The sequence below is a fragment of the Natator depressus genome, chromosome 3 (genome assembly GCF_965152275.1).
Source record: "Natator depressus isolate rNatDep1 chromosome 3, rNatDep2.hap1, whole genome shotgun sequence".
Taxonomy (NCBI): Eukaryota; Metazoa; Chordata; order Testudines; family Cheloniidae; genus Natator; species Natator depressus.
This window is the reverse complement of record NC_134236.1, coordinates 85863597-85891255: the sequence shown is the minus strand read 5'-3', so window position 1 is coordinate 85891255 and position 27659 is coordinate 85863597. Positions and strand designations below refer to the sequence as shown.

The following is a 27659-nucleotide window of genomic DNA, read 5'->3' as shown; positions in this document are numbered from 1 at the left end:
CCACCCCGACAGGCCCCCCAAGATGCCCACGCTTATCCAACCCCCCTGTACACTGACCCCCCCCCAGAAGCTCCGCCCCATCCAACCGCCCCCTGTCCCCTGACTGCCCCCGGGACCCTCTGCTCCTTTTCCAATGCCCTGGCCCCAGCCCCCTTATCATACTCAGAGCAGCATGTCTGGCAGCTGTGCTGCCCAGCCGGAGCCAGAAACGCTGCCACTCTGCTCTGCAGGAGTGCGCAGCCCCACCGCCCACAGTGCTGCCCATACAGCGGCATTGCTACAGGGGAAGGGGAACAGCAAGGGAGCAGCCAGGGGCTAGCCTCCCTGGCAGGGAGCTCAAGGGGTGGGCAGGATGTGGCCCGCGGGCCATAATTTTCCCACCTCTGATCTAGACCATCCCTGACCAGTGTTTATCTAATCTGCTCTTAAAAATCTCAAATGATGGAGATTCCACAACCTCCCTGCGTAATTTATTCCACTATTTAACCACCCTGACAGGAAGTTTTTCCTAATGTCCAAACTAAACTACCCTTGATGTAATTTAAGCCCATTGCTTCTTGTCCTATCCCCAGAGGTTAAGGGGATGCCCTGGCTGGAATGATTGAGTTGGGGCTTGGTCCTGCTTTGAGCCTGGGGTTGGACTAGATGACCTCCTGAGGTCCCTTCCAACCCTGATATTCTAAGGACTTTGTCCCTGCACATTTGGGGGCGGGGGGGGGGGGGGGGAGAAAGAGGGTAGGTAGGGGTTAGTTGATGCATGCTCAAAAAAAAATCCATGTGAAAACCCTATGTTTCTGCAGCTGGGAACCCAGGGGAAAAAAGGAGGAGCAGAATTTGAATTTCTTTTACCATCTCTAGACAACAGATAAAGAAGGAAGTGGATCTGGGATCTCGGAGGCAGAGTCTTGAAGATCCACAGAAGAGGATGGAGGAATACAGAGGTTGTACTAGAAAGCACCAGATATGAAAAGACATGAAGAGGCAGGTGTGGAAGCAGGAAGACCAACAGACAGATGTTTGGAGCAAGCTCAAAAGCTCTTTCCAAAATAGCCACATAGACTTTGCTTTAGGAGCAGAATTGAGTAGGTCAGCTCCAGGCTCCCATTTGCAGATGCTCTGGCTGCTACATACTTGGGAGGCACCGGCTATTTCTTATCTACCTTTAGAGACGTAGGCATCTGCCACAGGGCTTTGTCTGGGTCCATGATAGCCTTGATAGGGAGCAGTATTTTTCTCACTGAAGCAGCCTGGAGAATGTTCACTAACCTGAGTCTGTGCCTCAAGCTCCTCAAGAGGGATTTGAAGAGCCCCAGATATTCTTTTAAATACATCTTGGGAACCTTTGTGAGGTTGTTGGTGGTACTACAGCTTCACAAGGGGACAAGGAGGAAGGATCACTGGGAGGTCACCCTCTGGTTTTTGTTCTCTTTTCCTTTTGTACCTGTGGTAGTGGGAAGGTCTGTGGGACCTGCACCACAGATGAAGCAACCCTGGTGGAGGCGTTAGTTCCTCAGGCTAAAGGTGGTCTGGGCAGAGTAGGATGGTCCCTAATAGGGTATGAGCCTTGGGTCCAGGATACAGGGAACCATGGACCAAGGTTTTGTAGGTCACAGTATCTGTCCTGTGAAGAGTAGCTGGGCTCTCTGTATGACATGGAGGGTTGTAGCAAAATTTTGGGTGAGTAAATATACTGTTGGTATTGATCTTCCTCATCCTCTGACTTGGTGGAAGATGCTGAGGAGAATGTGTAACTCAGATCCAGTGTACCACAGGAAGGTTATTGCTTTGGAGGGTGCCCTATTTTGGTCATTATCCAAAAATATTTATTTTTTAAACCTGCTAGCTTCAAGAATTAGTGGCAACAGCCCAAAAGCTGGTATAAAATTTTCATTTACTGAAGTTCAAAATTCAGCCAGACTGGTGCTATTTTTCATCTTAAATTACCTGTAACCAAACGATAACAGAATAAAAACCTCCTTTGGATACTAGCATCCATGAGTTTTACAAAGCTCAAGACACGGTATGATATCAAAACCTTTGTCAGGTTTCATTTTGAAACTGATCTTTTAAGCAACAGAGAATGAGTTTTAGGTTAGCAATACCAAACATTTGCCTAAGGGCTTTAAGCAGTTTCCTAAAGCCTACTCTAGCAGATTAGATAATTTACAGTTACAAGCACTGTAATACTCTGTAAAACAAAATCTCTGAATAGGAAAGAGCTAAAGGTCAGAAAACTACTAGCTTGTCTGACCTTCTGTATAACAGAGGCTATAGAATTTCACTTAAGTCACCTCTGAATTGAACCCAAACATGTTTGACTAAAGCATACCTTCCAACTAGTCTGGAAAACACTGAGATGGAGAATCTAACATTTCCTTCAGTAGTTGGCTCCAGTGGTTAATCAACCTTATTGTTAAATGTGTGCCTATTTCTTCCCTGAATGTCTGGCTTTTACCTCCATCCCTGGGTTCTTATACCTTTCTCTGCCAGATTGAAGAGCTCTTTAGTACCCCGTATTTTCTCCCTGTGAAAGTACTTACATACTGTAATCAAAGTCACCTCAATCTTTCCATAAACTAAAATAATTGAGTTATAAGTCTCTCAGTATAAGGGCATTTTCTCCAAGCCCTTAAATTGTTTCAGGCACTCTTCTGCTCCCTCTCCAATTTAACATCTTTTTAAAAATATGGACACCAGAACTTTATGCAATATTCAAATATCACCAATGCTATACAGATGTAAAATCATCTCTCTACTCCTACATTTTAAGGTGTGGTATTAGCCCATTGGCTAACACATGGTAACTACGTCTATTGTAGACAAGGTATACTACCTTTAATACAATATAAACTAGCTGAGTTTAAACCAATGACCAGAGTGGCCACTTGACTTCAAGGGATTATGGGACGTTTCCAGAGGCCAATCACAGCGTAGTAATGCAACACATCATCCACACTGACACCCGGGCATTTCAGCCAGGGCGCAGCAAGCTTTATGCTTCTCGTGGAGGTGGATTACCAGGAGCGCTCCAGCTGCAGAGTCCAGGCGCTCTAAGTGCCTTGCCAGTGTGGACACCTCAGGAGTTAGGGTGCCTGGGGCTGACTTAGTGCGTTCTAACTTGCAAGTGTAGCCAAGGCCAAAGATTAAAGCATTAACACAATAAGGCCCTATTTCTGACTGGAACTGTTGCATAATACAGCTCAGTGCTAATTAAGTCAATTGACCTGCAGTCCTATATGTTTTAGGGTGTACAAAGGCTTCAGGGCCACGACCCTGAAGAAGAGGGATAATGGGGACCTTTTAACTAGAATTGTAGGTAGTGGACCACAGTGTGGCTGTGAAGTTCAGCAATTGATCAAATACTGAGCGTACAATCCTACTTCTTTGCCAAGCTCCTTCTCCCCTCTCCCCACCAAAGAATGGATGTATGTATTTACCAGCCTGCAAGTCCTATCACTATTATCAATCTTGCATAGTGCACTTCCCTTTAGGGAGTAGATGAGTACTTATACTTGACAAGGGTGCGTTGCTTCAGCCTCTTATCTGACTGGATAGGCCAGACTGCACAGTATCTAGGCACAATGAGGGCTATTAATGGGGCTCATACACCCTACAATACAGACTAACTGAAAAGCCTACTACATTGTTTAAGACCTCCCACAGACTGCAGATAAAGTTAAGGAATCAACAGGATCAGCGAAGTAACAATTGTGTATCCAGTCACGTAACAAGCCTGGTTGAGCACAGCTCTACTGAGCCACAGTCCCAATCTTCATATTTCTATTTGTTTATATGCAAAAATCAAGTTGCTATATAATAGCAGTAGTAGAGTATTACTATGAAAACTTCAGGCAAAAATTCCAATTTCAAGGTCAGTGGCTGGACAAACCAAATGGTTCACACTATTGATTCCTAGGATCTGTAAGGTATGAAGCTTTTGGAATTAGATTTAAAATTTTATGAATGACAAGATGAAACAAGTATATATCAAATATTTCATAGAGTTAAAAAAATTAGTTAAGTTTATGGAGGAAAGATCCATCAATGGCTATTAGCCAAGATGGTCAGGGACACAACCCCATGCTTGGGGTGTCCCTAAACCTCTGCCAGACATCAGGCAACAACACACTTGATAAACTGCCCTGTTCTGTTCATTCCCTCTGAAGCATCTGGCACTGGCCGCTGTTGAAAGACAGGATATGGGGCAAGACAGACCATTGTTCTTACTCCGTATAGCCATTCTTATATTCTGTTAAGTCCTCCAGAGGTAAAATATTTAGTGTTTTAACTGTAAACTTGTCAAATAAAATGGGTACATTTACTCTCAGATTGTAGTAGCTACAGAAATGCCAAAGATCAGAACATATTGCTTAGACAAGGTTACTCCAAGCATTCAGCTATCTTCAATATTTCTGAAGTTTTCAATAGTGAATAACAGCTCAAAATGCTCACTGATAATTTAGAGCAGCGCTATTCAGACCTCAGTAGTTCAGGAGCCAAATTACTGGTCAACATTACCCAAAAGAGCCACAGTAGCGTGAATGATGGGAAATTTAGTTTTTCTATATATTATTCTCACAGCAAACAAGTTAATAACTAAGTGCAAGCTGATAACTTAATTGGTTATTAACACAGTTAAAGCATCCTGATTGGGTTAATTAAATCAGTGTTTTAATATGTACTGCAAAAAGTCACAGAAGACACATTAAAGAGCCACTTGCGGCTCAAGAGCCACAGTCTCAGTATCACTGATTTAGACTAGCACATGATTAATGAGTAGTTTTGGTTTAGTCACACAGTATAAACTGATTAACTATTTAATGTTAACTTGTATAAGTTATTTTGAATGTAGAACATTTTAAAACATGCTTTAAAGATTCAAACCATTTCTATATGAAACATGATTAGCAAAGACTTCATGATAGTTAAAATATTTCATAGCTACTCCTATTTATTCTTTTGGGATTCACATTCCCTAGCGAGCTCTCCAATGGAGATTAATTGGAAGTTCAAACAAATTGCTCCAGGACTGTTCATAAGAAAAGGCTAGACAATTTTGTGTTTAAGTGTAGCAGTAAGAGCAGCTGAAAAACATGCTGAACACTAGCCACTAATTCCTGCTCCTTAGGATTGTCCAGAAGAGGAGACTTGTCTGCATTACCTCAAGAGATAGTACACTAGATTTAAACTTTAGCCAGTAGTTTCAGACTGACTTTGCAGACTAAGTATGATGAGCATACTACTGCAACTATCAAATAAATTGGTTAGTCTTTAAGGTGCCACAAGTACTCCTTTTCTTTTTGCGAATACAGAAGAATACGGTTGTTACTCTGAAACCTATCATGAATACTGGGGGTTAAGAGATAAAACGTGCAAAATAAAGGGGCTTGAATTCCAAGTTATGTTTCATGGCATGAACTTCCTAATGCTATCAGGCATGCATGGATGGATTGGATAATAGGGTAGACAGCATAGGAGAAACTGATATTTGGTTAATGTGGTAAGTATTTATTTGGAAAGAATAGCTTTAACCTTCATAAGAGCAGCTTAACATCTCATTTGACTTGTTTTGGTGTATTGTCCCTTTGGGCTATAAGTATCTATTCTGTTCAATGTATGCAATGCATATCCCCAAGTTTTTAAGCGCAGAAGTAAATTCAAGCTAATGAATACATTATTCGGATTCCTATTTCAACTAAGCTGTACAAAAAAAGCACAAAAAGTGTGATTTGTAACACTACATCATCACTACAGACATTTTATTAAGCAAACTTTTATTGAAGCATTAAGTTTTGTGGTACAGATATATTTAAATTATCAAAGTCTAACACCATAGAGAAATTATAAAACCATACTTCCCCCTCTCCTGATCACCCAAGATAGTTCATTAATAATCCATTCAACAGCTTTCATTTTCTATTCAAGGCTTGTTTATATAAATTTGCATTTTTTTCAACTTTACTCAGAAAAGGGATCTTCGGTCTGTTTGTATTATAGGACCTCAAGCCAACATAATGTCAAATCAGTTTGGACAATGTTCAAGAACAAAAACCACTTAAAATATTGGTCCTCAAAATATAAAGCACCAAAAAAAAACAACCCACAAACACGGTGCCATCTACAGAAGCAAATTGTTAACATTGGCAGATAACTTCTTCAATGAAGTCTTCAATCAACAATATGGTTAAAATAAGTCAAAATAATGTTCCAACCACTTGATTTCTAACCAAGCAGATTTCTTAGTTTAGAAACACTAAAAAGGTGCTTCATTTATAAATACGGAAGGAACAAAAACACCGCTGTGTCAATCCAGAAAGTCAAAACAATATTGTGAGGACAAGAGGGAAGTCTCAAATTTGTAGTTATTAACTTGGTCTCACATCTGCTAAAATCCCACAGTATTTGCAGACATAGCTGAAAATATGCCAACTCTTGAAAGCCTGCATCTATTAGTCAATAGACATTAAGTGACTGAATTACATACTTTTACACATGCTCTATGAATAGCATTCTATTTCACTGTGTCCAGGTGTCTCAGACAGTTCTTGTTCTATGCAGTCATTCACTTAATGCCATCAAGTCATGGTAAAAGGAACCACCACATTAATTAGGAGGAAAACCAGTGAAGTCACAACACTGTTGAATATAGCATTAGTCACATGCACAACGTCACAGGACTTTCAATCACAAGATAAAGGCATTGATTTTTTTTTGGAATGACAAAACAAAGACATTTATACCAGTTTATAGCATATTTTCTGAAAACTGGAAATGAAAGTTAATGTGTAACAGTTTGAGAATGACCCAAGCTCATTAGCATAGCTAGCCTGGTAAATTCCACAGTCTTTTTGGCTAGGTTCATCTGCCAACAAATTTGAGCGCACCAGCTTTAGTAAGTTAGTCTTAAAAACATGTAGTTTGAGTAGATTACAAAAGGTGAAAAAATATAAGCAACAGTGTAACAACTTTGCAAAGTACCAGTCCAACTATGCCAAAGCATCTGTATCCTGACAAAACTTCCTGGGCCTCCTCTGAATGTAGACTACCCTGCAAACAAACATCAACTTGGGCAGTAAATGAGATGAGACCAGACTGGAGCTAAGCTAATATTTGAACCCAAGTCCCTAGAAGTGAAAGGCTAGTGCATTATCCCACAGTGCTACAGCATATTGCCCTTTAGTCTTTCTGAACAAAATCCTATGAGTTTAAAGGACTAAAGCTATGAGTAAGAGTAATTTTATTATATCTCAAATAAAAAACTGCACCCCTATCTGTAGTAGTCTTTACTTATTCTCAATCTTGCCAAATAATTTCTATCAAGTGCAAGAACTTCGATTCAACCACTGAAATGTGACTTAGAAATCAATTTCATTAGAGAACACACAAATTTGTCAAGAAATCGTCTAAAGATTAAAATTACAGCATAGATGAAAAAATCTGGCAGCAATTTAACAAAACTGCCCAAGATGAGAAGAAGGCTGAAGCCAATGTCTAATGAGGACGAAAGCCTTGTCTGTGGGGAATTTTTGGTGATACCTGGAGAAAAGCTATACTGTGTGAAATCCTAACTGAGTTGTTTTTACAAGTTTTGTAAAGTCTCATACAGTAACATTTCTCTACATGCACTTCAATTTCACAGCAAGAGTGGCATAGAATACCTAAACACAGAAGAGAGCATTCATGCAAGATATCTAACTCCTTGATACAATAATGCATACAATTCAAAATGATTATACTATGATTACATCTAGGGCTTCCCGCAACTACAAGGTGGTAGTGGAAAGCATGGCCCCCTGAATCATTAACTAGAAAGCAGCCACCACCTTCTATAAGGGATCTCTTTTTGCGTTTTTTCTTCATTTTTCTTAATCAACTATGTTGCTGCTGCTGCTTCTTGGCAAAACTGGTAAAAACAAAATTGTAATCATTGAACTGAGCAATCTGGCGGTCAACACGTTTAAACCCTTCAATCTTCTGGGCAGAAGAAAACACTGTGCGACATTTAGAACTCTAGAAACAAAAAAAAGTTAAATTCTTACATTTTCTGAGCTTTTTCTTACTTAAATTAACATATATAGCAGATACAAACTTTTAAACTAGTTTGTGGCATGTTCTTGGGATGCAATCATCAATGTGCTTCTTTGAATGAAAGTGCTGTAGGAAGCCACTGCAGACTATTAAGAAGAAACAATTCTGTTTCCTACCTGGCCCCCTAGGTCTTTCATACTGCTTCTGTATGCAGATATGCAGGTTAGATGACCTGATCAGCACTTGAAAGCAGTGCTTCTAGAACTACCAGTTGTGACCAATAATCAAGCTCTTATTGCCTATCACAATGCCTATCCAAAAGTGACTGGAGAAAATTCTAAAGCTTGATTATTCCTGTATTTTAGCAATTTCATGAGAATGTAAAGATATTTTAGAGAGCCTTGGTTTGAAGTCCAGATTAACTGACTTCTAAGTTTTGTGTTTGATATATGCCAAAATTTTGAAGACCATCTGGACCCTGAAGATTGCTGCTTCTCCTTAGGCCAAGCAGCTACTGTTCAAATTAATGTAAATGGAAATTATAGGAAATGGAGAAGGAAGATAAATGATTTTAAAGCAAGGATATTTTATTTAGTTAGCATCTATGTCTATTACCACCTTATTTAGTTGCCAGTTAATGAAAGGAGACTTACCTGATTAACAAAAAGGGTGGTAACAAATTTTCCTGGCTTGAAAACATCTACCACCTTTCTAATCAGCTCATCATAGGATGTCTGACCAATGTTTGTTTCAAAACTAACGTAAGAAAACTCTGGTTCTGGAGTTATGTGAATAGTCCAATAAGTTCCCTGAGGAAGACAGAAAAGGTAAATTAGAATCATTCATAGAAACTTAATGATTTAGTTGTCAATGCTCAATGACAGCAGAAAAAGTATGAAACTTACATCCAATTTCATCCCATTCATTGAATACCCACAAGGATTGAACATTGTAGCATCAATGACAGAACCTGGTATCAGGTCACGAATTCCACTCACCTGAAACGTAGAAGTAAAGTTACATACTTTGCACTTTATACTAATAAGCTTCCATACTTTGTATTATACAAGTCTGGCTACCAAAGTCAATGAACTCCAATTTAAGAGACCAGGCTCAGAAAGGATGTCGGAATTCTTGCTTGGACAGGGAAAGAAGAAAATTAACATCTACTAGAGGCCCATTATACAAAGACTTGCTTTGTATCCAGCCCTACCCCGGTAGGAACACCTGCCACACAAGTCAAAGTGGCCTGGCCCCTTTCCCTCAAATCTTTAACGTATTTTCATACAAAGTCTTAGTGCCAGCTGCATGTTTCACTGAAAAGCAAATTTAAGGATGAGCGTGTAACTGACAATTGCAACTATGACTGCAACAGATAAAAATGGAGTTTAATAGTCCCAGCAGTCCCAAAGTGAGTAATGAGGACAGTTTGGATTTGCTTTGAAATCTGAACAACATTCTCCCTTAATTCATGTTCTAAAAGTAGGGTTCTATTTCACTGAAAGTACAGATCTCCCAGACAGTACTTGCACTGTACAGTCATTCACTTAAAAAGCCATCAAATAATAGAACACAAATCATAACATTAATTAGAAGGAAAAATAGATGAAGTCACAATACTGTTGAAGTCATATGCATATTTCAGTGAGAAGCAGTGACACTTTTTACCGGAGTCAAAAATTTTGGGAGGGAGGCACAAAAGATGGAATTCATACCTAAGTTTTATCAGAAGGGGGAACTTCCCCAACCTTCACCTTAAAAGAGGATTTTTTAAACCTTCACAGTTTTAGGGGAGAAATCTTGTCTGCATTTTAGACTGACAGCCATATGGTTCAATTAAAATTAAGCTACTGACTTTGACCTGTCCATTCTTTTTATTTCTGGCAGTCTCCATCTCTTCAGTTTTACATTTTGTCCGTTTCAATCTCAGTCAGTAGGTTCATGTCCTTTTTCTCTTAAGGAACCCATACTCCTTCATTCCTTTTCCAGACCACCAATAAGAGCTTGCCATCAGCAAAAGAGCTGGGAGTTGCTTCCAACAGATGCTACAATGCTCTTTCAAATGAGTTGAAATTGGGACACTAGAGGGGAAAGATACTCTTCCACAAAAACTAGTTCTGTCTCCAGAATTCCCAACCTGTTTTGGCTCTGGGAGAGAGTCTGAACTATTTGTCTGCCATGGCATTTTCCCTGTTAATCTCTTTTTCTACCATAGGATGCGGATTATGAATCAGCAAGTGCTAGGTGAAGCTACAGTTGCTCAATTCTGACCATCCCATATAAAATTTAAACTCCAGACTTACACGAGTGACATCATTTGCAGTAACACCGTCTTTCACGTAGAACTGGTCCATAACTACTGGATCAAGCTCGCTCATCAGAATTTCCAGTGTCTGATCTGGCTGATTGGTTACCCCACTTTCTGGGAAATCCAGAGTGTATAAATACCTGTTTAATATATAATCACTCCTGTATTAGACTAGCAGCACTTCAAACTGATCTGTACTTTAGAAAACAGATTTCAAAATCTTAAAAATATACCTACCAGCAATCAGAATTCATACGCCCCATGCAATAAGCTGCTCCATCTATTTGGGACAGAAGGAAAGTCCATTTATAATGCACCACAGCTGATTCCCCTCTCAGTGAAGGGACTAACCTAATTTCTATTCTTAACAAGGATAATGCAAGAGTCATTTATGGGACATATAAAATGGTTGTTACTCATCTACAAGAACAGGTGTAGTGTGCCAAATCTTGTCAATAAGGATACTCAAAATATAGTATCAGAGGCAGCTGTGATAATGTTAATTTTTCTCTTTTCTAACAGCTTGTCTGTCACACAAGGCCATTATTTATCTTTTAGGTCTACCTTTATGAAACATCTTTAGTATGTTTTATTCATAAGGGCAATGAGAATTAAAAACAGAGCTGTGACCCATTACAATACACATTTACAGGCTAGGTCTTTAAATAGCAGGCTCACAAGCTAGCTGTTCACTAACAAAACATACCTAAAAAGAACACTAGCTCAGCAACTGAATACATTAATATAAAGATGTATATTCTATCATTCAGGATCAATATATTAACTTCTAGACTCCTTTTACTTCTTAACTGAAAGTACTCTAAATTTGAAATTCTCATTTTGAATTTTGTAAACTGCCTAGAACTGTGTGGTTCTACTTTGAACAGTGCAAATTGACTGGCACCTTTTACTCCGATTTGCTCTCTGTGCACATTCAGAATCTCATCTAACATTAACAAGATTACACTGCTTTGTTTCTGAAACCTACAAAGCCAACACCACTAAATGTCAGCTACATTTTATTCCATTTTTTAGGTCAAAACGATTGTTTACTACTTTCCACTCAATTATCATTCCACATACCTCACCCTCACTCACAACAGTGGGGTGTTACAAGTTCCTAACTGGACATAATGTGGGCTACAAAAGCTTGCCAGTGGTGACACAAGAAAAGAACCTAGCTCAATTTTCAGATCCCAGGCTGAGTTTATGATGCCAGCAGTTAGAAGCATGTTCCATATCAAACACATGTCGTTAACAGACACAGCATGGAACCTCACAATGAAAGATTTAGAGCCACTTCAGTGTAAGACTAAACCTGAATGCTTTTTTAAAAAAGTTACTAGGACCTTGGAAGTACTTCAGTAGTAGCCACCTTGCTGTAGTTATTAGGCTGGGTATCCTCAGTGGCCACCTGTTTGAGGAGCACTATGATTTTAACACTGCTGGCTTAAGCATATCAAAACCCTACAAATAAAGATAGGATGTGAAGGGACCTCAAAGGTCATCTAGTCCAGTTCCCAGCCCTGAGGGAACTATGAATCATCTAGACCATCAATGACAGGTGACTGTCTAACCTGTTCTTAAAAACCTGAGATTCCACAACCTCTCTGTTACCCTGTTCCAGTTAGGAAGTTTTCCCAATGTCCAGCTAACTCTCCCTTGCTGCAATTTAAGCCCCTTACTTCTTATCCTGTCCACAGTGAAGCAGCTATATTCCCGGCCAGTAGAGCTGCACTGTGGGTATGCATGCCAAGGTCTTTAAAACTGAGGTACTACCAGTTCAAAGCCTACCAGGCTCCTTTTAAAATGTATTTTTTCTATGGTATGCAATCTCTCTCATACACCCTGGTCAAGAAATTAGCAGGTACAATCTCTGGTTCAGAGGTGGAGGAGTCCGAGACAGCCTGTACTGGCTGTGAAAACCTACAACAGGGGTGGGCAAACTATGGCCTGCCAGCTGTTTTAATCCAGCCCTGGAGCTCCCGCTGGGGAGCGGGGTCGAGGGCCGCTCCACGCAGCTCCCAGAAGCAGTAGTATGTCCCTGCTCTGGCTCCTATGCGTAGGGGCAGCCAGGGGCTCCACTTTGCATGCTGTCCCCACCCCAAGCGCTGCCCCTGCAGCTTCCATTGGCCAGGAACTGCAACCAATGGGAGCTGCAAGGGTGGTGCCTGCAGATGGGGTAGCATGTAGAGCCGCTTGGCCATGCCTCCACATAGGAGCCGGAGGGGGAACATACCGCTGCTTCCGGGAGTCGCTTGAGGTAAGTGCCACCTGGAGCCTGCACTCCTGAGCCTCCCCCTGTGCCCCAAACCTCTGCCACAGCCCATATCCCCCTCCTGCACCCCAACCCCCCCCCCGGAGCCCACACCCCACTCCCCCACCCAGAGGCCCCTCCTGCACCTCAACCCCAATTTTGTGAGTATTCATGGCCTGCCATCTATTTCTATTCCCAGATGTGGCCCTCAGGACAAAAAAGTTTGCCCATCACAAGCTACAATAATATTTTCAACAACTCTTACAGCCACTTAGCATGTATGGGATGTCATGACTGCCACAGGAAGAATCAGTAATAACTTAGACAGACTTAACTAAATACATAACATATGCTCTTAATACACAAATAGACAATGACAATTCCACTAACTCACTTGGGAAAATTTCATTAAGGAACTCTACTTCTTCCTGGAAATTCCTATGTGGGTACTCCTGGTGGGTAGGCTTCATAAAATTCTTACGCGAGTAAAAGAAGCTCTGAAAAATAAAGTCAACATACATATTTGGTATGCTTGGGTACTATTCTAGAGATTTTTACGTTCTAGTTGGATAGCAACTAAGAGGTATAATTAGATTCAAAAGCTCACCATTACTAAACAATCAGAAAAGAGGAGGTTATTCATCTTGGAGTAACTGCAGTTCTTCAAGATGTCCCCCCCTACCCCACGGGTGCTCCACTTTAGGGTGCGCCTGTGCCTCTCGAGCCCTTGATCAGAGATTTTTCTGCTTGCAGTGCCTGTTTGGCCTGTGCACATGCCCGACAGAGGCTGTACAGAGATGTGCAGGCAAACTGTCCCCAGTTCCTTCTCCACCTGAATGTCTCCACAGAGAACAAGCAAAAGGGAAAGAAGGGAAGGTAGTGGAGCATCCATAGATGCACACATCTTGAAGAACTGCAGTTACTGCACAAGATGAGTGACTACTACTTTGAGTAGTGCTCCACTTTAGGTGACTTCTGAGTAGTTTCCCCCAAAGAGAGGGGGGAGCTTTGGAACTAGGTCCACAACGAAGATAGTACTGCAATACCAACCGCTGTATCGGATCTGAACTAAACTAAAGCTCAGTACTTCAAAAACATATGTACTGAAGCCCATGTAGTGGCCTTTCTTAAGCAATGCTGTGGATGTTGCTTGTGACCTGGTAGAATGTGCTATCACCCCTTTAGAAGGATGAATGTCTGCAGTCTCACAACAAGTGACAATACATCCGGATATCCATCTCAATAGTCTGAGCAGAAATCATGGATATCTTGGATCTATCTGCAAAAGACATGAACAGCCTGAGTGACCTTCAAAATTGCTTGGTCCTATCTAAGTGGAAGGCCAGAGAGCCCTTCTAACATCCAGGATATGGAAACAGGACTCCTGCAGAGAGTTATGTGGCTTGAGGAAAAACACTGGTATATGAATTGGTTAAGGTGGAACTCAAAAATTTAGATAAGAATTTAGGATGTGGGCATAAAGAAAAGAATACTGTGAAGGGAGAAATCTGCCAGCAAGGCTCTAATCTCCCCAATTCTACAGGCTGAAAAGATGGCTACTAAAGAGTCTTCACAGACAAATGCAAGAGATTGGGTTGCCACAGGTTTGAATGGATGTTTCATAAGGTAATTCAGTACCATGTTGAGGTCTCATATCGAGGTGGGGTCTCCAGTCTTGGGTAGAGATTTGCCAAACCCTCATTAAACTTAGAAACAGGATTAGCAAATATAGAAGGCCCCTTTACAGCCAGATGAAAAGCTGATATTGTGGCCAAATGGACCTTAGTTGAGCTAACTGAGCTAAAATGTGGTGAGTCCTGCAGTACTGGGTGCCAACAGCCGTCTGGAGACTGAGGTTTCAGTATTGATAGACTTGGTACCCACGAGGAGAAGGGATTCCAGCTCATCTGTTATGGGTAAGTCCCTTGCATATCTAAACTCCTGAAGGTCTGAATAGAGAATGAGTACTGACGCGTTAGTGAAGGACATAACCAAAGCTGATGGTACTGCCAATGGTGGGCATACTGATGTAGGTGCTGACAGAGTCTGGTTCCATTGCTTGCTTGGTACCGAGGGTACCAATGGGTAGATGCCAAATAGAGGGATGAGTTTGACTGTACTGGACCAGGATGCTTATGCTTGCCATCCTCATCCCCAGTACAGAATACTGAAGACCTATAAGAGCCACGTCTCCCTCTAGAATAGGGGTCTCAAAACTCCCAGCCTGTGGGCCATCTGCAGCCCGAAAACCTCCCCACTGCAGTCCGTGGAGGAGAGACGCAGGCAGACAGTTGCCAGCAATGCCCGATGTAGGCATCGCCCCCCACAGCTCCCATTGGCTGGGGGAGAGGGACAGAGATATCATTAGTTGCCGGGCAGAGGCAGCCATGAAGGCAGCATCACTTGTTTATATTCATCGTGACGAAAAAAGTCAAAATACCGAACACAACTATCTGATGCACACCTTGCTGCAATCCTGAAGGTTTCAACTGCTCAGTCATGGAGGCCAAACATCAACAAACTGACAGAAATGAAGCACTGCCAGGTGTCTGGCAAACACTAAAATCTCTCTGGCAGGCAAAGAAGTGTATAAAGTTGTATGGCAGCTTTATTATTTCTAAGAAATTCAAAATAAAAAAATACAATATAAAAATACAATATAAACATTTTCTTTTCTGAACACCATCTTCAGTGACATTATTGGCCTGCTGGGAGGATTTGAGGACTGGCACAAATTGATTTTGAGACCCCTGCTCTAGAACTCCAAGGCTTTCCAGCTCCTCTAGTACTGGAGGAGTCCTTCAATGGTACCAAACTGAGAAGTCAAGGATCCAGAGACTACAGATCTCACAGGGGACCTGAGACTTTTTGGAACAGGGTCCTTCAGATAAGAGTTTGTACTCCTCTCCTCTTTGGGAGCCCTCTCAGAATCCTCCAACGACCTCCACTTCTTAGGGGAAGCCTGCTTTGGATCTGTCTGGAGACAGATGCACGGAGGGGAGGGATCTCCTGACCTGACTCAAGACACTGGTCAAAGTAACTGGTCTATCATTAACAGTCTGAGCTTAATCTCCCTGTTCTTCTTTGTCCTCAACATGATGGCTAGGGAGACATTGCACTTCCAGGACATGTGGGATTCCCTCAAGCAAGACACTTGAGTGGCTGTCACTGAAAGGTATAGCCTCTTGGCAAGAGGGGCAGCATTTATACCTGGAAGCCAGGCATGCCTTGCCAGGAAGACAAGCCTCCCCAAGAAGAAAAAATCCTCTATTCTGACTACTAACACTTTAACTATAACCGCTAACAACTAACTAATATTAACAAAATTATAAGAAGAATACAAAATTGGTGAGGCACAATCAAGCTGGGCACACTAGAGCTCCGTTTCAGGCCAAGGTGATAAAGGAACCGAGGCAGTTTGTCTGTGCATCCCTATGTAGCCTCACTGTCCAGCACAAGGAGGCATAAGGCACATGCACAGGCCAAACAGCCACTGCTAGTAGAAAAATCTCCAACGAAGACCGCAAGAGGCCTATGTGCACCTGAAGTGGAGCACCCATAAAGGACATACCCGAAGAAGAATGAGTTATTTATCAGGTCTCCTATACCAAAGGAGGCAAAAATGAGCATTCACTCTAAATAGATACAGATCTCTGACTAGCTACTTTAGTTAACCTTTTATATTTAAAAAAATTAAGATTAGACTGCTTCTTTTCTTTTATTGTTTGCAAATTCCATGTGATTCTCCCCCCCCCAACATAAAAGGGGGGAGAATCACGTAGAATCTAGAGCTTTCTTCAGAGCTAAGTCCACATAAACAACATCTTAGCTCTCACTGACAACTTTACAATAAAATCCAATGAATATACAAAGGAAAAATGTTTCTTAAAGACTAAGGAAGCAATCTTATTTCAAACTCTGAGTTACATTTCAGATGCATTAAGGTAACTTGACCATGTTCTTTTTAAAAAGGAACAAAAGTTAAAAAGTACAAACAGGATTTATGAATGCCATCTTGGTACAGAAAGGTATGAAACTTATAGGAGAGGAGATTACATCATTAAAGGAAGCAGAGTCCATGGAAGCTGTGAAAGACTACATGAGAAACATGAATTCGAAGGTCGTTAGTAGTACATTGCACCAAATCTTTGTTAGTTGTATTTCTGGCAGCTTACCTGAATTGAGTCAAACCCACTGTACTCCCTAGCAAGCTCCAACAGGGGAACCAGTGCTTGCAGTAAGAGGGTGGTACCACATGTCTTCAAAATGAAACGTCTCTTGGAGACAAACATGCTACTCTCACTGAAAAAAAGAAAATGTCTTACATTAAAAATGGATTGGTGGTTCAGATCTTTGTGCAGCACCCTCAACAAAGGTTATAGTATACACAAATTAAACTTTCTATGTACAAAACAAACTTGGGGCAGGATTTGGAGAGCAATGATTAGACCAGGGGTGGGTAATAATTTTTGCAAGGGCCAATCCACTAATTTTGGTAAGTTGTCACGGGCTGCACATTTCTACGTTATTAATGGAGGAAATGTGGGGTCTGGGAGGGAGTTTGTGTGCAGGAGGGAGCGCTGGGCTGGTACAGAGTGTTGGGGTGCAAGAGAGGGTGTGGGCTCTGGGAGGGAGCTCCAGGCTGGGGCAGAGGATTGGGGTGCAGGGTCTGGGAGGGAGTTCTGACCTTGGGAAGGGGTGTGAGGTGCAGGCTCTAGCTGCAAGGTGCTTATCACAGGCGGCTCCCCGTCACTGGCGCAACAGGGCTCAGGCAGGCTGCCTACCTTCTGTGGCCTCACGCCACTCCCGGAAGCAGCTGCAGCCAGCTGCTGCTGGCACATCTCTGTGCGCCCCTTGCGGGGAGGGGGGAAGCAGGTCTTCATGCACTGCCCACCCCTGCAGCTCCCCACTCGCCTGTTTCTGGCCAATGGGAGCTGTGAGGACAGTGCTGGGGGCGGGGGCAGTGCATGGAGCCATGTCCCCTCCACCAGGGGTGTGCAGAGATGTGCCAGCAGCAGCCGGCCGCAGCTGCTTCTGGGAGCAGCATGTGGCCACAGCAGGCAGGCAGCCTGCCTGCACACCCCTCTGCGCCATGGGACTTTCAGTGTCCCAGACTTGGAGATTGCAAAGGGGCAGAGGAGGCTGGACAGAAATGTTAGTCATGGGGGGCTGGACAGAAATGTAGACAGGCCGGATCCAGCCCGAGGGCCGTATTTTGCCCACCCCTGGATTAGACTAATTCCACCACACTAGAGCCAAGTTTATCAATGCTAAGGTAGGTAACTACAGCGTACAAAGCCAGCTGCTGCAATAGGCCTTTGCACCTAGGTATTACAAATCAGAATAAGATTTCAGCCAAGATTTTAAAGCATGGCTAGTTATTTTTGGGTGCCCAGTTCCACACGTCGAAGGGACCCAATCATTTGCCAATTGTGGGTGCTTGGAATTTCTAGAAAGGGCCTGATTTATCAGAAAAGCCAGGAACACAATCTGAAAATCAGATTTATTTAAGATGTCAACTTGAACATCCAAAAGTCATAAGTCACTTTTTGAAGTCTTGGCCTGAGATGTCAACAATAAGAAATCAATATTCTTTAGTACAAGTGTCTGGAATTAGCCTCTACAACTGAATAGTTAATATGCCTTTTCTGAATAAGCATGTATCAGATAAAAGCAGCAGCTGGATAATTTACTGTTTACTTGCTGCGACTGCATTTGAGAAAGCATTTTAACAAAAACAGGCAGGCATTCATGTACAATTCAGTTTTATGAGCATCCCAAGACGCATAATATAGATTCACAAATCTTGATTAGTAAATACAGCTATTAGAAAACAACATCAGCATTCATGTAAGGAAGGGTTACCAGTAAATCTCAGAAAGACTGTTTAATTTGAATAATCAGATCCATAATGCCCATGTTTTCAGCATTTGTTTCAGATTATATTGTCTGACCAATTGTATTCTAATACACCAAATTAATTCATCTTTGGCTAAAAGAAAGTAACTTTCCTTGCCTGAAAGTGCTATGTTTCTTTAGGAAACGTTTTTGGTTGGTTTCGTTACTATTCACTATAATAGTGGGCGAGATAGGTTCTAGGCTAGCAAGACAAGACTACAGTACAAGCAGTATATACGTTTTCCCAGATATTAGGCAAGTATGGAATTTGGACTACAGCTTTAGTTACTGAAATGCTTTCCCTGAAACAAGAGCAATTCTATTCTAAGATTAATTAGCTTTATATACAGGCACTGAAGGAATGAAGTGGAACAGAACAAAATCTCACTGCTTTTTATAAAATCTTAGCTTTCAAAGCCCGAAGGGATCATTGTGATTGATCTAAACTGCACAGACCATAGAACTTCCCCAAATTAATTCCTGTTTGAACAGGAGCATGTATCTATCAAAAAACATCCAATCTTTATTTTAAAATTGCCATTGGTGGTAAATCCACCACAACCCTTGATAAGTTGTTCCAACAGTTAATTACCCTGTTAAAAATTTACACCTTGTTTCCAGTCTGACTTTTGTCTACCTTCTTCCAACTATTGGATCTTCTTATACCTCTCTCCCCAACACTGAAGATCCCATCATCAAATATTTGTTTCCCTCTTTAAGTCATCTGGCACTCGCCACTGTTGGAAGACAGAATACTGGGCTAGACAGACCATTAGTCTGACCCAGTATGGCCATTCTTATGTTTATGTTTCTATGTATGACTGCCCTATCCTCATTATTTACCACTCTAATAACAGGCTTATACAATTGCTAGGATTTCTTGTTTCCAATATACTTCAAAGACCCCTCACTGTCCCTATCCCTGCCAACCATGAATTTTTCCCTGAAGACATTAGCTTCTTTTATCAATATTCTACACTTCTATCAATTGCTACTTATTTCCCAAGTTAGATAGGAAGAAGTTTGTACCTAGAACAGTGCAGATATTTCTGTGAAGAATGAAGAAACTGCACAGCCACTAAGGAGAACAGACTGTATATTGTCTACAAGGTTTGCTCAAACCATGCCTTGAATTTTCATTTACATTAGTTTCCTTTAAACTGCTCTAGAAGCTTAAATGGTGCCCCTTTAAGATGCTATAGGAGTATAAGTGCCTCTTGTGTAAGTGACAATTTGGGCCCCATAAGTTTCAGCTGAAAAAGTTAGTGAAAAATTAGATCAAGAAAGGCAGAGCAGCCTTGACAGAACTGTAACTTACTTCATCTGCCAGTGAAGATATAGTAGCCAGAAGGTTATAGATTCATGTCTGTCCATACTGGCATTCCAGAATTAGAATATTTGAGTTTAGTCATCAATATACCTTTAAACTGAACCATGGGTTAAAGAAACTGAATATGAAAACTAAATGGAGAACAGGACATTTGTTAGCCACAGTGAAAGTTAATTCAAATGGCCTTTACTAAATGAGATGCAGCCTTTAATCATGGATACATTTATGGAAGTTTCAGTTACTAACCTGGTCTGATCCTTTGATTTAAGAGGTGAATTTAAGATCACACTGACAAATTAACCTCAGTAAGAAACTTGCAGAATCTGTTAGCCAGCTGAACAAATAAGTTGCCCTTTCAAAGTGGTTTGCCAGCTCCAGAATTTGTTCTTGAGTTATATACTATTTGGAGGCAGTCTTCTCCATTTCATAATCAATTAGTAAGAATTCAGATTGCCTCTCAATTTATGGCATGAGATACATGTAATGTAAGATAGCACACAACGAACATGTGTGTTAAAGCCACATGTTCATTACAAATCAGTGACTACTCATAGACCTGAACTTCAGTTAGCCAGATACTCAAGTATACTATTAGCTGAATGGGAGATGGAGTGTTTGATATATATTGGGTATGTATGTTTATTACTCCCTTCTTCTGGATGCAATGTCAGACCTGTTCAAATATTTGTTTCCCGTGGATGGCTCACTTATGGAGAATGCTATTACTATAGATTCATTTTTCTTTTAAGAGACAAATATAGGGGTTATGTGGTGTGCACAGTTTAGCTAGTTGTGCACTTTTTGCAGCCATGGATTCGTAACAGATTAAACAGCAATGAAGTACAAGACTGCAGATGCTAGAGGTTTTCTAACACAATTTCTTCAGGAGTTTCTCACAAGCTCTCTTTTCTGCTTAACAAACCTATGAAAACTGAAACTTTTGTATTGTGCCTGCAAGGTGCAGTTTGTGGTCCTTGTAGTGAAATGAGGGGGAGTAAAAATCTTAACCTTTATTTTCCACACATTTCCATTTGACTGAAAAATTTAAAAGTTAAAATGTAGAGTCATACACAAAACAGGCAGGCAAGTGTGTTTTTGCCTCTCACTTTTTGGAATGTGGGGAAGCAGTTGAAAGGAGAGAAAATGCAGAAGATTCTTTTCCTTAGTACAAATTGTTCAAGATTCATGCAGCACAGCTGCAGAAACCAGGAGGGAGGAATTCCAGACATTTCAGGGAATCTGAAGATTTGTTTACGGATGTCCTTAGTTCAGCAGCTATACTTGCTTTCCAGAGCAATTAGTTGATTTCTATATTTCATGTAGATGTAATAAAGCGAGCCTGGAAACTAAGTTTTCAGTTAGTCTTCCCACACAGTGCTGAACATAATCCTTGTACGTGTTTCATGAGCCCTTAATGTGGGAGATTTCTATTGATCCCAAGGCAATGTCTACTGATCAAGTAAATTCATCACAGAACTAGATGCAGATACAAAGCTAGTTCCTTAATCCTTTGAGACACAGAACAAGACAAGCAGTGGTGCAAAACTTTTATAAAATGATTCATGATAATTGAGCACAAATGTGAAACATGTTTACAGTTGACAGACACTGCAAGATGTAGACATCAGATAAAAATCTGGAGACTAGAATTAGGAATGACTATTTCTTGGAAGAATATAATTATGTATATGCTTGTGTAAAACAATGTACTCTGTTGGAATATTGGCTTACCTGAGTACATAAGCTTCCTGCTTGTCAGTTTTTGTCACACTTATGATCAAACAATGCACATTCTCCAAAAGTTTGTCCCACTCAAACCTATAAAAGAAATCAGTAAGTCAAAGTGAATTCAAACACCAAGAGGATTTTTGCCACAGAATTCAATTTAATTCTATGGTTAAGGTATGGTGTCATTTTTAAGATGAAGACTTTATATTAAAAGCTGTAAGCCACAAGAAATCTCGCACCTAACACCTTCAAATTTAGTTTTGCTAAATGGTAGTTTACTGCCCCAGTTTGAGTTTACACATCAGCTAACAGGTTTCTACCAGTTTTATTTTTAAGTCACCATGGCTTAATTGACACTGCATATGGATTTAAAGCAATCACAACTGCTCCTTCCTCTGGGAAAGTATACAGCTACACTGGTTGGTTAATTAATTACTTCCATACTTTGCTAGAGAAGATTCATGAACCAATTCCCTTACATTTTTGTAGCAGGTGCTCTTCAGCTCAGCTAACCTCTCACTCCTCCACCATCCAATGGCACTAGTTCCTAATAATTTGTAGATGACACCCTGTGGCATTAACTGGTAGTCAGGAATCCTTTTCCCACCTGCTAATCGACCATGGCAAGTCAAAAACACAGCTTACCCATCTGTTCAATAAGACACTTTAGCTACCTAATTGTGGTTTCAAATGTTAACACTTTAGACATTCTTGGAAATGAAAGATGCTGAGTATTAATTTGCTTGTGCACTATAAATAGTATTGACATAATCCTTCCATTCCCATTTTACCAGGAAATAGGAAATTAAGCAATAAGTAGCGACACCCAAAACGAGCCCGTAAAAATACCTACAATGTTATGTTATAAGTAAGCTATTATAGATGGAAGTTTCTATAGTTACAGCAGCTACATAGCAAACTTCACTAGTTTGGTTAGAGATGGACAACCTGCATTTGAGCTACCAGAAGTTTCAGTTAGAGTGCATTTCAGCCAATATTCTTCATACAAAGTTCCAGCTCCCTTGGCTGTGAACAAGTGCTATTAATTTCTGAAGAACCATGGTCTAGACTAGAGATCAAAAACTGCATTATGTGGCTACTAAATAAAAACCCTGTAACCTTGGGCAAGTCACTTAATCTGTGCCTCTGTTTCCCATTTTACAGAAGGGATATATTTCCTGTGTCTCAACTGTATGCTCTCTGGGGAAAGGACTGTTTATATATCTAGACAGAGCCTAGAACAACAGAACTCTAATCATTTCAAATGAGATTAATATCTAATTTTAGTGACATGATCTGTGATAACTGGCATACAGGAGTAGCATAGGATGATGTCTGAATAACCTGTGTATTAACAAGCCATTTGCTTTTGCATTTTTTTTTTTAAATAAAGCTGATTCCCCCCCCCCCCTTGTCTTAACATAAATCAAATTTTTTAGTGCCACTTTAAGCAGCTGAGTGACACAAACATTAATAGATTTTATTTAGGTTAACCTTCTGTGGGGGCAGGATAAAAAAAGTGTAGTCCACATAGGATAAGCCACTGCATTATAATGCCCTGGTAATCCTATAGTATGATGCATTAGGACAGGTTGTCTCGCAACCCCAACACACAAATAAGTTTCAATGAATAAAGTGAAACCTGGTCAATTAAGACCAAAACTTAATTTATACAGCATATTCTAGAGAATATTTACTATCAGAGCACTATTTTTAAGCTTCCACACAAAAAATATACTACTATATATGGCGCTACTGGTACGTTGCTCATCCCTTTAAACAAAATGTCATACTGAAACTTCAGACTCCCAGAGCTTCTCTTACATTTATCTAATGTGTAACTTTCAGGAAAGTTAAGAAGATTTTAAATAATGCAATCCACAAAAAGTGCTAAGCTACTTAAACTTGGTAAAGCTAAACATCTGAGAGCTACATCAACTAATTAAAAAGCTATGCATCCATATATAAATCTCTTCTATAAGTGATCAGTGTTAACTTCAGCCACCACTAAACACCAACTAATTTCTTAATGAATGACAACATATAAAAATGTAACAGGCAAGCCACCACACACTAGTTACTTCACCTGTTAAACTAACATTTAAAACTTGCATTTAATGGGAATAAATTGAGTAATCAGAAGGTGGTGCACACTGAAATAAAGCGTTAAGTTTCACAATTATGAAATTAATGCTAATTCCAGTTTAGCAGTAAAAACCCATTTGTCTACATATAATGCCAGTACAAAGTTGAACTCAAATGAAAAAGATAAGCAGCAGAAAGTGTGCCACTGAAGAAAAATTCATTTGAGAATTAAACCTTTGAAGATTAAAGCAGTAACTTTCAGTTGAACTCTGAACTCACGCTAAACACTTCCAGTAACCCATTTTATAGTCTACCATCTATATTACTTCTCAGTCTTCTATAATCAGTGATTTGAAATGAAGGAATCTAAAATGCATAGCAGGTTTTTTTTTTTTTTAATTTAAGTCTAAGGTGATGAAGTCTCTATTAAAAAACTAGAAGACAGACTTAATTTAGGTCATCAACTGAATAGATTAATCTGCACCTCCTGTCTCAGTTACTGATCTAGCTGCCGCTGTTCCCTTTCTGGTCTAAGTGCCCCTTATTACCACTCAGGTGGTCAGGCCTTGTACCTTTACTGCTCCTGGGGTGGATTTCTGCCATTCTCTCACTTTTAGATCTGGTTGCAGTACCCTGTGTAAAAGTGCTTACCCAGGTTCTGGCACCTGTAGTTCTTCCCTTAAGGAGAATCACTAGTTGTGTATAGTTACAAAACAGCCTTCTCAAAGAAAGTTATTCTGCAATAAGACTAAAAGCATGAGGAAAAAAGGGTTTTAAAACAGATGTTCTTCCTGCATGTCCATTTTACACTAAAGGCTAACCATCACCTGATGGTACCCTCACTTCTTCCGACATCAATAGGTGCTTCCCTCTTAGGCTATGTACACACTACAGCTTACGTTAGTATAAGTTATGTCACTCAGGGATGTGAATAAACCACCCTCTTGGGCAATGCAAGTTACACTGACCTCAGTGCCACTGTGGACATCGCTATGTGGTGGAGAGGTTCTCCCGCCGACATAATTTCCGCCGCTCATGGGGGCTGGAGTAATTAAGTCGACAGGAGAGCTCTCTCCCATTGGCTTAGAACATTTGCACTAGCAGCACCACTGTAAGCTCTGTCATGTAACCATAGCCTAAGTCTGCTTTTTCCATACTCTCCCCACTAGCCAACACCAATAATCTTACTTTTTAAATCTGCTTGAGTTCTTTCAAATTCCTATGTGCAGAGGACGTTTGATGTCCTGGCACTGTCAATCTCTCTCAAATGTTTGTAGAGAAGTGGATTATCTAGAGTAATTTTTCTCTTCCTGCTTATTTTTCCTTATAGGCTTCCTATTACACTTAACCAATATATGTATGCAGTAAACATCCCAATCACCAGGTCACCATTCAGTATTTGTAAGTTTACAAAGCAGCTTCAATTTCATCAGTCCTGCTTCAGAGAACTTTTAAATTAGACATCTATTAAGAAAATGTTACCGAATCTATAAAATTACGCTGGGCTTCTTGGTTAAACGATATCAAATTAAAATATACATCTCTGAATATCCTTGTCGTTGTCAAGCACAAATTCTAGGACGTCCATTACTGTCCAACAGGTAGTTTAGCTGACCCTGGCTTCGCTCCCACCTTCCACTTTGCTCTAGACTGCTAAATCTTCAAAATTTAAGTTAACAAGCTTTCACAGAATCCATAAAATTAATTAAAACAATTATTTCTTGGTTAACCAATCTGAAGATACTCCTAATTCTCAGTGCATCTCATAGCAAGTTTTGAGTAGCGTATGCAGGGTGGATTTGATTTAAACCAAATTGATTAAAATCATGATTTAAAGTCAGGAAGACTATTTAATCATGGATTTCTACATAAAAGTGCATTCTTGTTGGTTTTTAGAACCTTCATACATATTCTTCACAACTCAGAGATAGATGTAGGTTTCATTTTTAGAAGGTAAACACCAGACATTTAAGTGATTTATTTTGAAAACTTTTCAGATTAGTTTTATAGCTATATCAGAAAATGAATGATTGTTTGGTTATTTCATTTACCAAAGGTAACTGAAGCAGATATTTATGAAGTCTTTGGGAGGTGAACTATCTCCAATTCAACAGGTTAATCATTAACATTTGGAGGATTTTCTTGCCACACTGTATTAGGAGAAGAACATCACCAGACAGACATTTACATTGTTTTATTTAACTAAAACAACATTATATATTTTAGACTTTTTTCTTCAACAGCAAACATTTTAACAAAACAAGCGTATGAATTTTTGAATTTAAACAGTCAAGTTTTTTAAAATCAGGTTTTTGTTAAAATTGTTAACTAAAACAGTTACATGAAATTTTAAAAAAAACATCAACTATGTCAGCCAGATCAACATGAGAAACTTAAAATATTGGCTTCTGCAGCTAACTCCATCATCTTTACCTTCATTTTCCAGATTATGAACAAACTGGAATAGAAAAACAAGCTTTCCTGCCTTTTCAGGTCCCAAACAACTTCTCAATTTGGAATGAATTAGTTCAAAGAAAATATTCTCTCCCCACCAGCAGAAGAAACTACTTCTGTTAAAAGTGAGATCATCTCTTCAACAGTCTCTGAATCCAAGTGGTTAAGTGACTTCGACCAGTTCACTGGTGTGACTTTCTTTAAATCAGCAGCAAACATTTTTTGAATGGTTCACCCTTAGCTCTGAAGTTTATTATAGTAGGCACTATGGAGGGATGACTGTTGGATGTCCATGTCATAGCCAACTCCTCTTCTTCAGCAGTTAAGGTTTGATCCTGGTACCGAGTCTTGAGAATCTTTGCAAGAAAATGAGCTGGTGATAGTGCTTGTCCCATTTTTTTTTTTTAATGCTTGTAATTTAACTCTGCCATTGCATATTTCTCTTTAAGATCTCACTCAGTTCCATCCAAATTTCAACAGCATCAGCAATAAAACAGCTATTTCCCTGCATTTTGTTCAAGGCTACAGAAATAGGCTTCAGGGTACTCTGCATGTGTTCACATTTCTCAAGCTCAATGTTGAGAACTTTGGCTGTGAGAATGCCATCTATTTTTTCACGATTTTGTTCACAAACTCATCAGATTAGGCCAGTTCTTGATATAGTGCTCAAAACAGTCCACTTCTGAGTTCCATCCCATGTCTTGTGGAAGAGTTAGCTTGGTTACTCCCACTTTTTTCAGAGCAGCTGCTACAAAATGGTTGTTATGGAAGTATTTTGCAATTTCAACATTAGCCTTTATTTCTGGAACACAGAAGTCTTTGACTAGGAGGTGCATCAAATGAGCACTGCAACTGTATGTTATTAGCTTGGGACTCTCTTTACTCTGTTCTAAGTTGCTTCTCATCTTGGATATATTTGCAGCATTGTCTGTGACCAAGTGGCGTACTAGACATTTGAATTTTTTTTTCTTCTCACAGTTTGTTATAGCTTTTACTGCTACTTCTTGTAAATATTCTGCTGTGTGTGCATTTCCTGATGTAGCAATTGTTTCTGTAAGGAAGACATTCCCTTCTTCTGTTGTCACAAAAACACATACAACAGGATCACTGGTGACATTGCTCCACCCATCAAGACTCAGGTTAACAATTGCACCCTCTAGAGCTTTTGCACACTGCTCAATTTCTCTTTCATACACTTTACTTTATCCAGCAATTTGCCTGCAACATCTGCTCTGTTGGGTGGACTGTATCCTGGTCTTAATTACTGAACCATGTTAATGAAGCGTGGGTTCTCAATCATATGGAAAGGAGGGTTTGTTGCATAAACAAACTGGGCAATTTTTTCATCAGTTACCTCTTTTTGTAATCTGCAGGTTCTTATCACAAATTTATCTATGGTTGTTTCTGGAGGATGGAGATTTTTTTTTTTTCTTTTTGCTACAGGTGATATACTGGCTATGTGACATACATGACATGACTGTGAAACTATCATTGGCAGATAACACTGAAACTGTAGAAAATAATGGTGATCTTGAAGGTGTATAGTCTTCAGAATCCTGTAGAGGATGGAT

At 40.1% G+C, this 27659-nt stretch overlaps 1 protein-coding gene across 1 annotated transcript in view; it reads right to left on the bottom strand.

Moving 5' to 3' along the window:
• Nucleotides 1-5554: 5554 nt before the first annotated feature.
• AMD1 (adenosylmethionine decarboxylase 1) overlaps nt 5555-27659 on the bottom strand; it is a 42714-nt gene continuing 20609 nt past the window's right edge. The window contains exons 2-9 of the mRNA XM_074946898.1: nt 21553-21639; nt 16769-16895; nt 12988-13090; nt 10574-10616; nt 10332-10476; nt 8934-9026; nt 8682-8837; nt 5555-8010 (exon numbers count right to left, since the gene is read on the bottom strand). Coding sequence (XP_074802999.1) covers nt 7870-8010; nt 8682-8837; nt 8934-9026; nt 10332-10476; nt 10574-10616; nt 12988-13090; nt 16769-16895; nt 21553-21639 — 895 coding nt within the window. The 3' untranslated portion in view covers nt 5555-7869. The remainder of the gene's footprint in view (nt 8011-8681; nt 8838-8933; nt 9027-10331; nt 10477-10573; nt 10617-12987; nt 13091-16768; nt 16896-21552; nt 21640-27659) is intronic.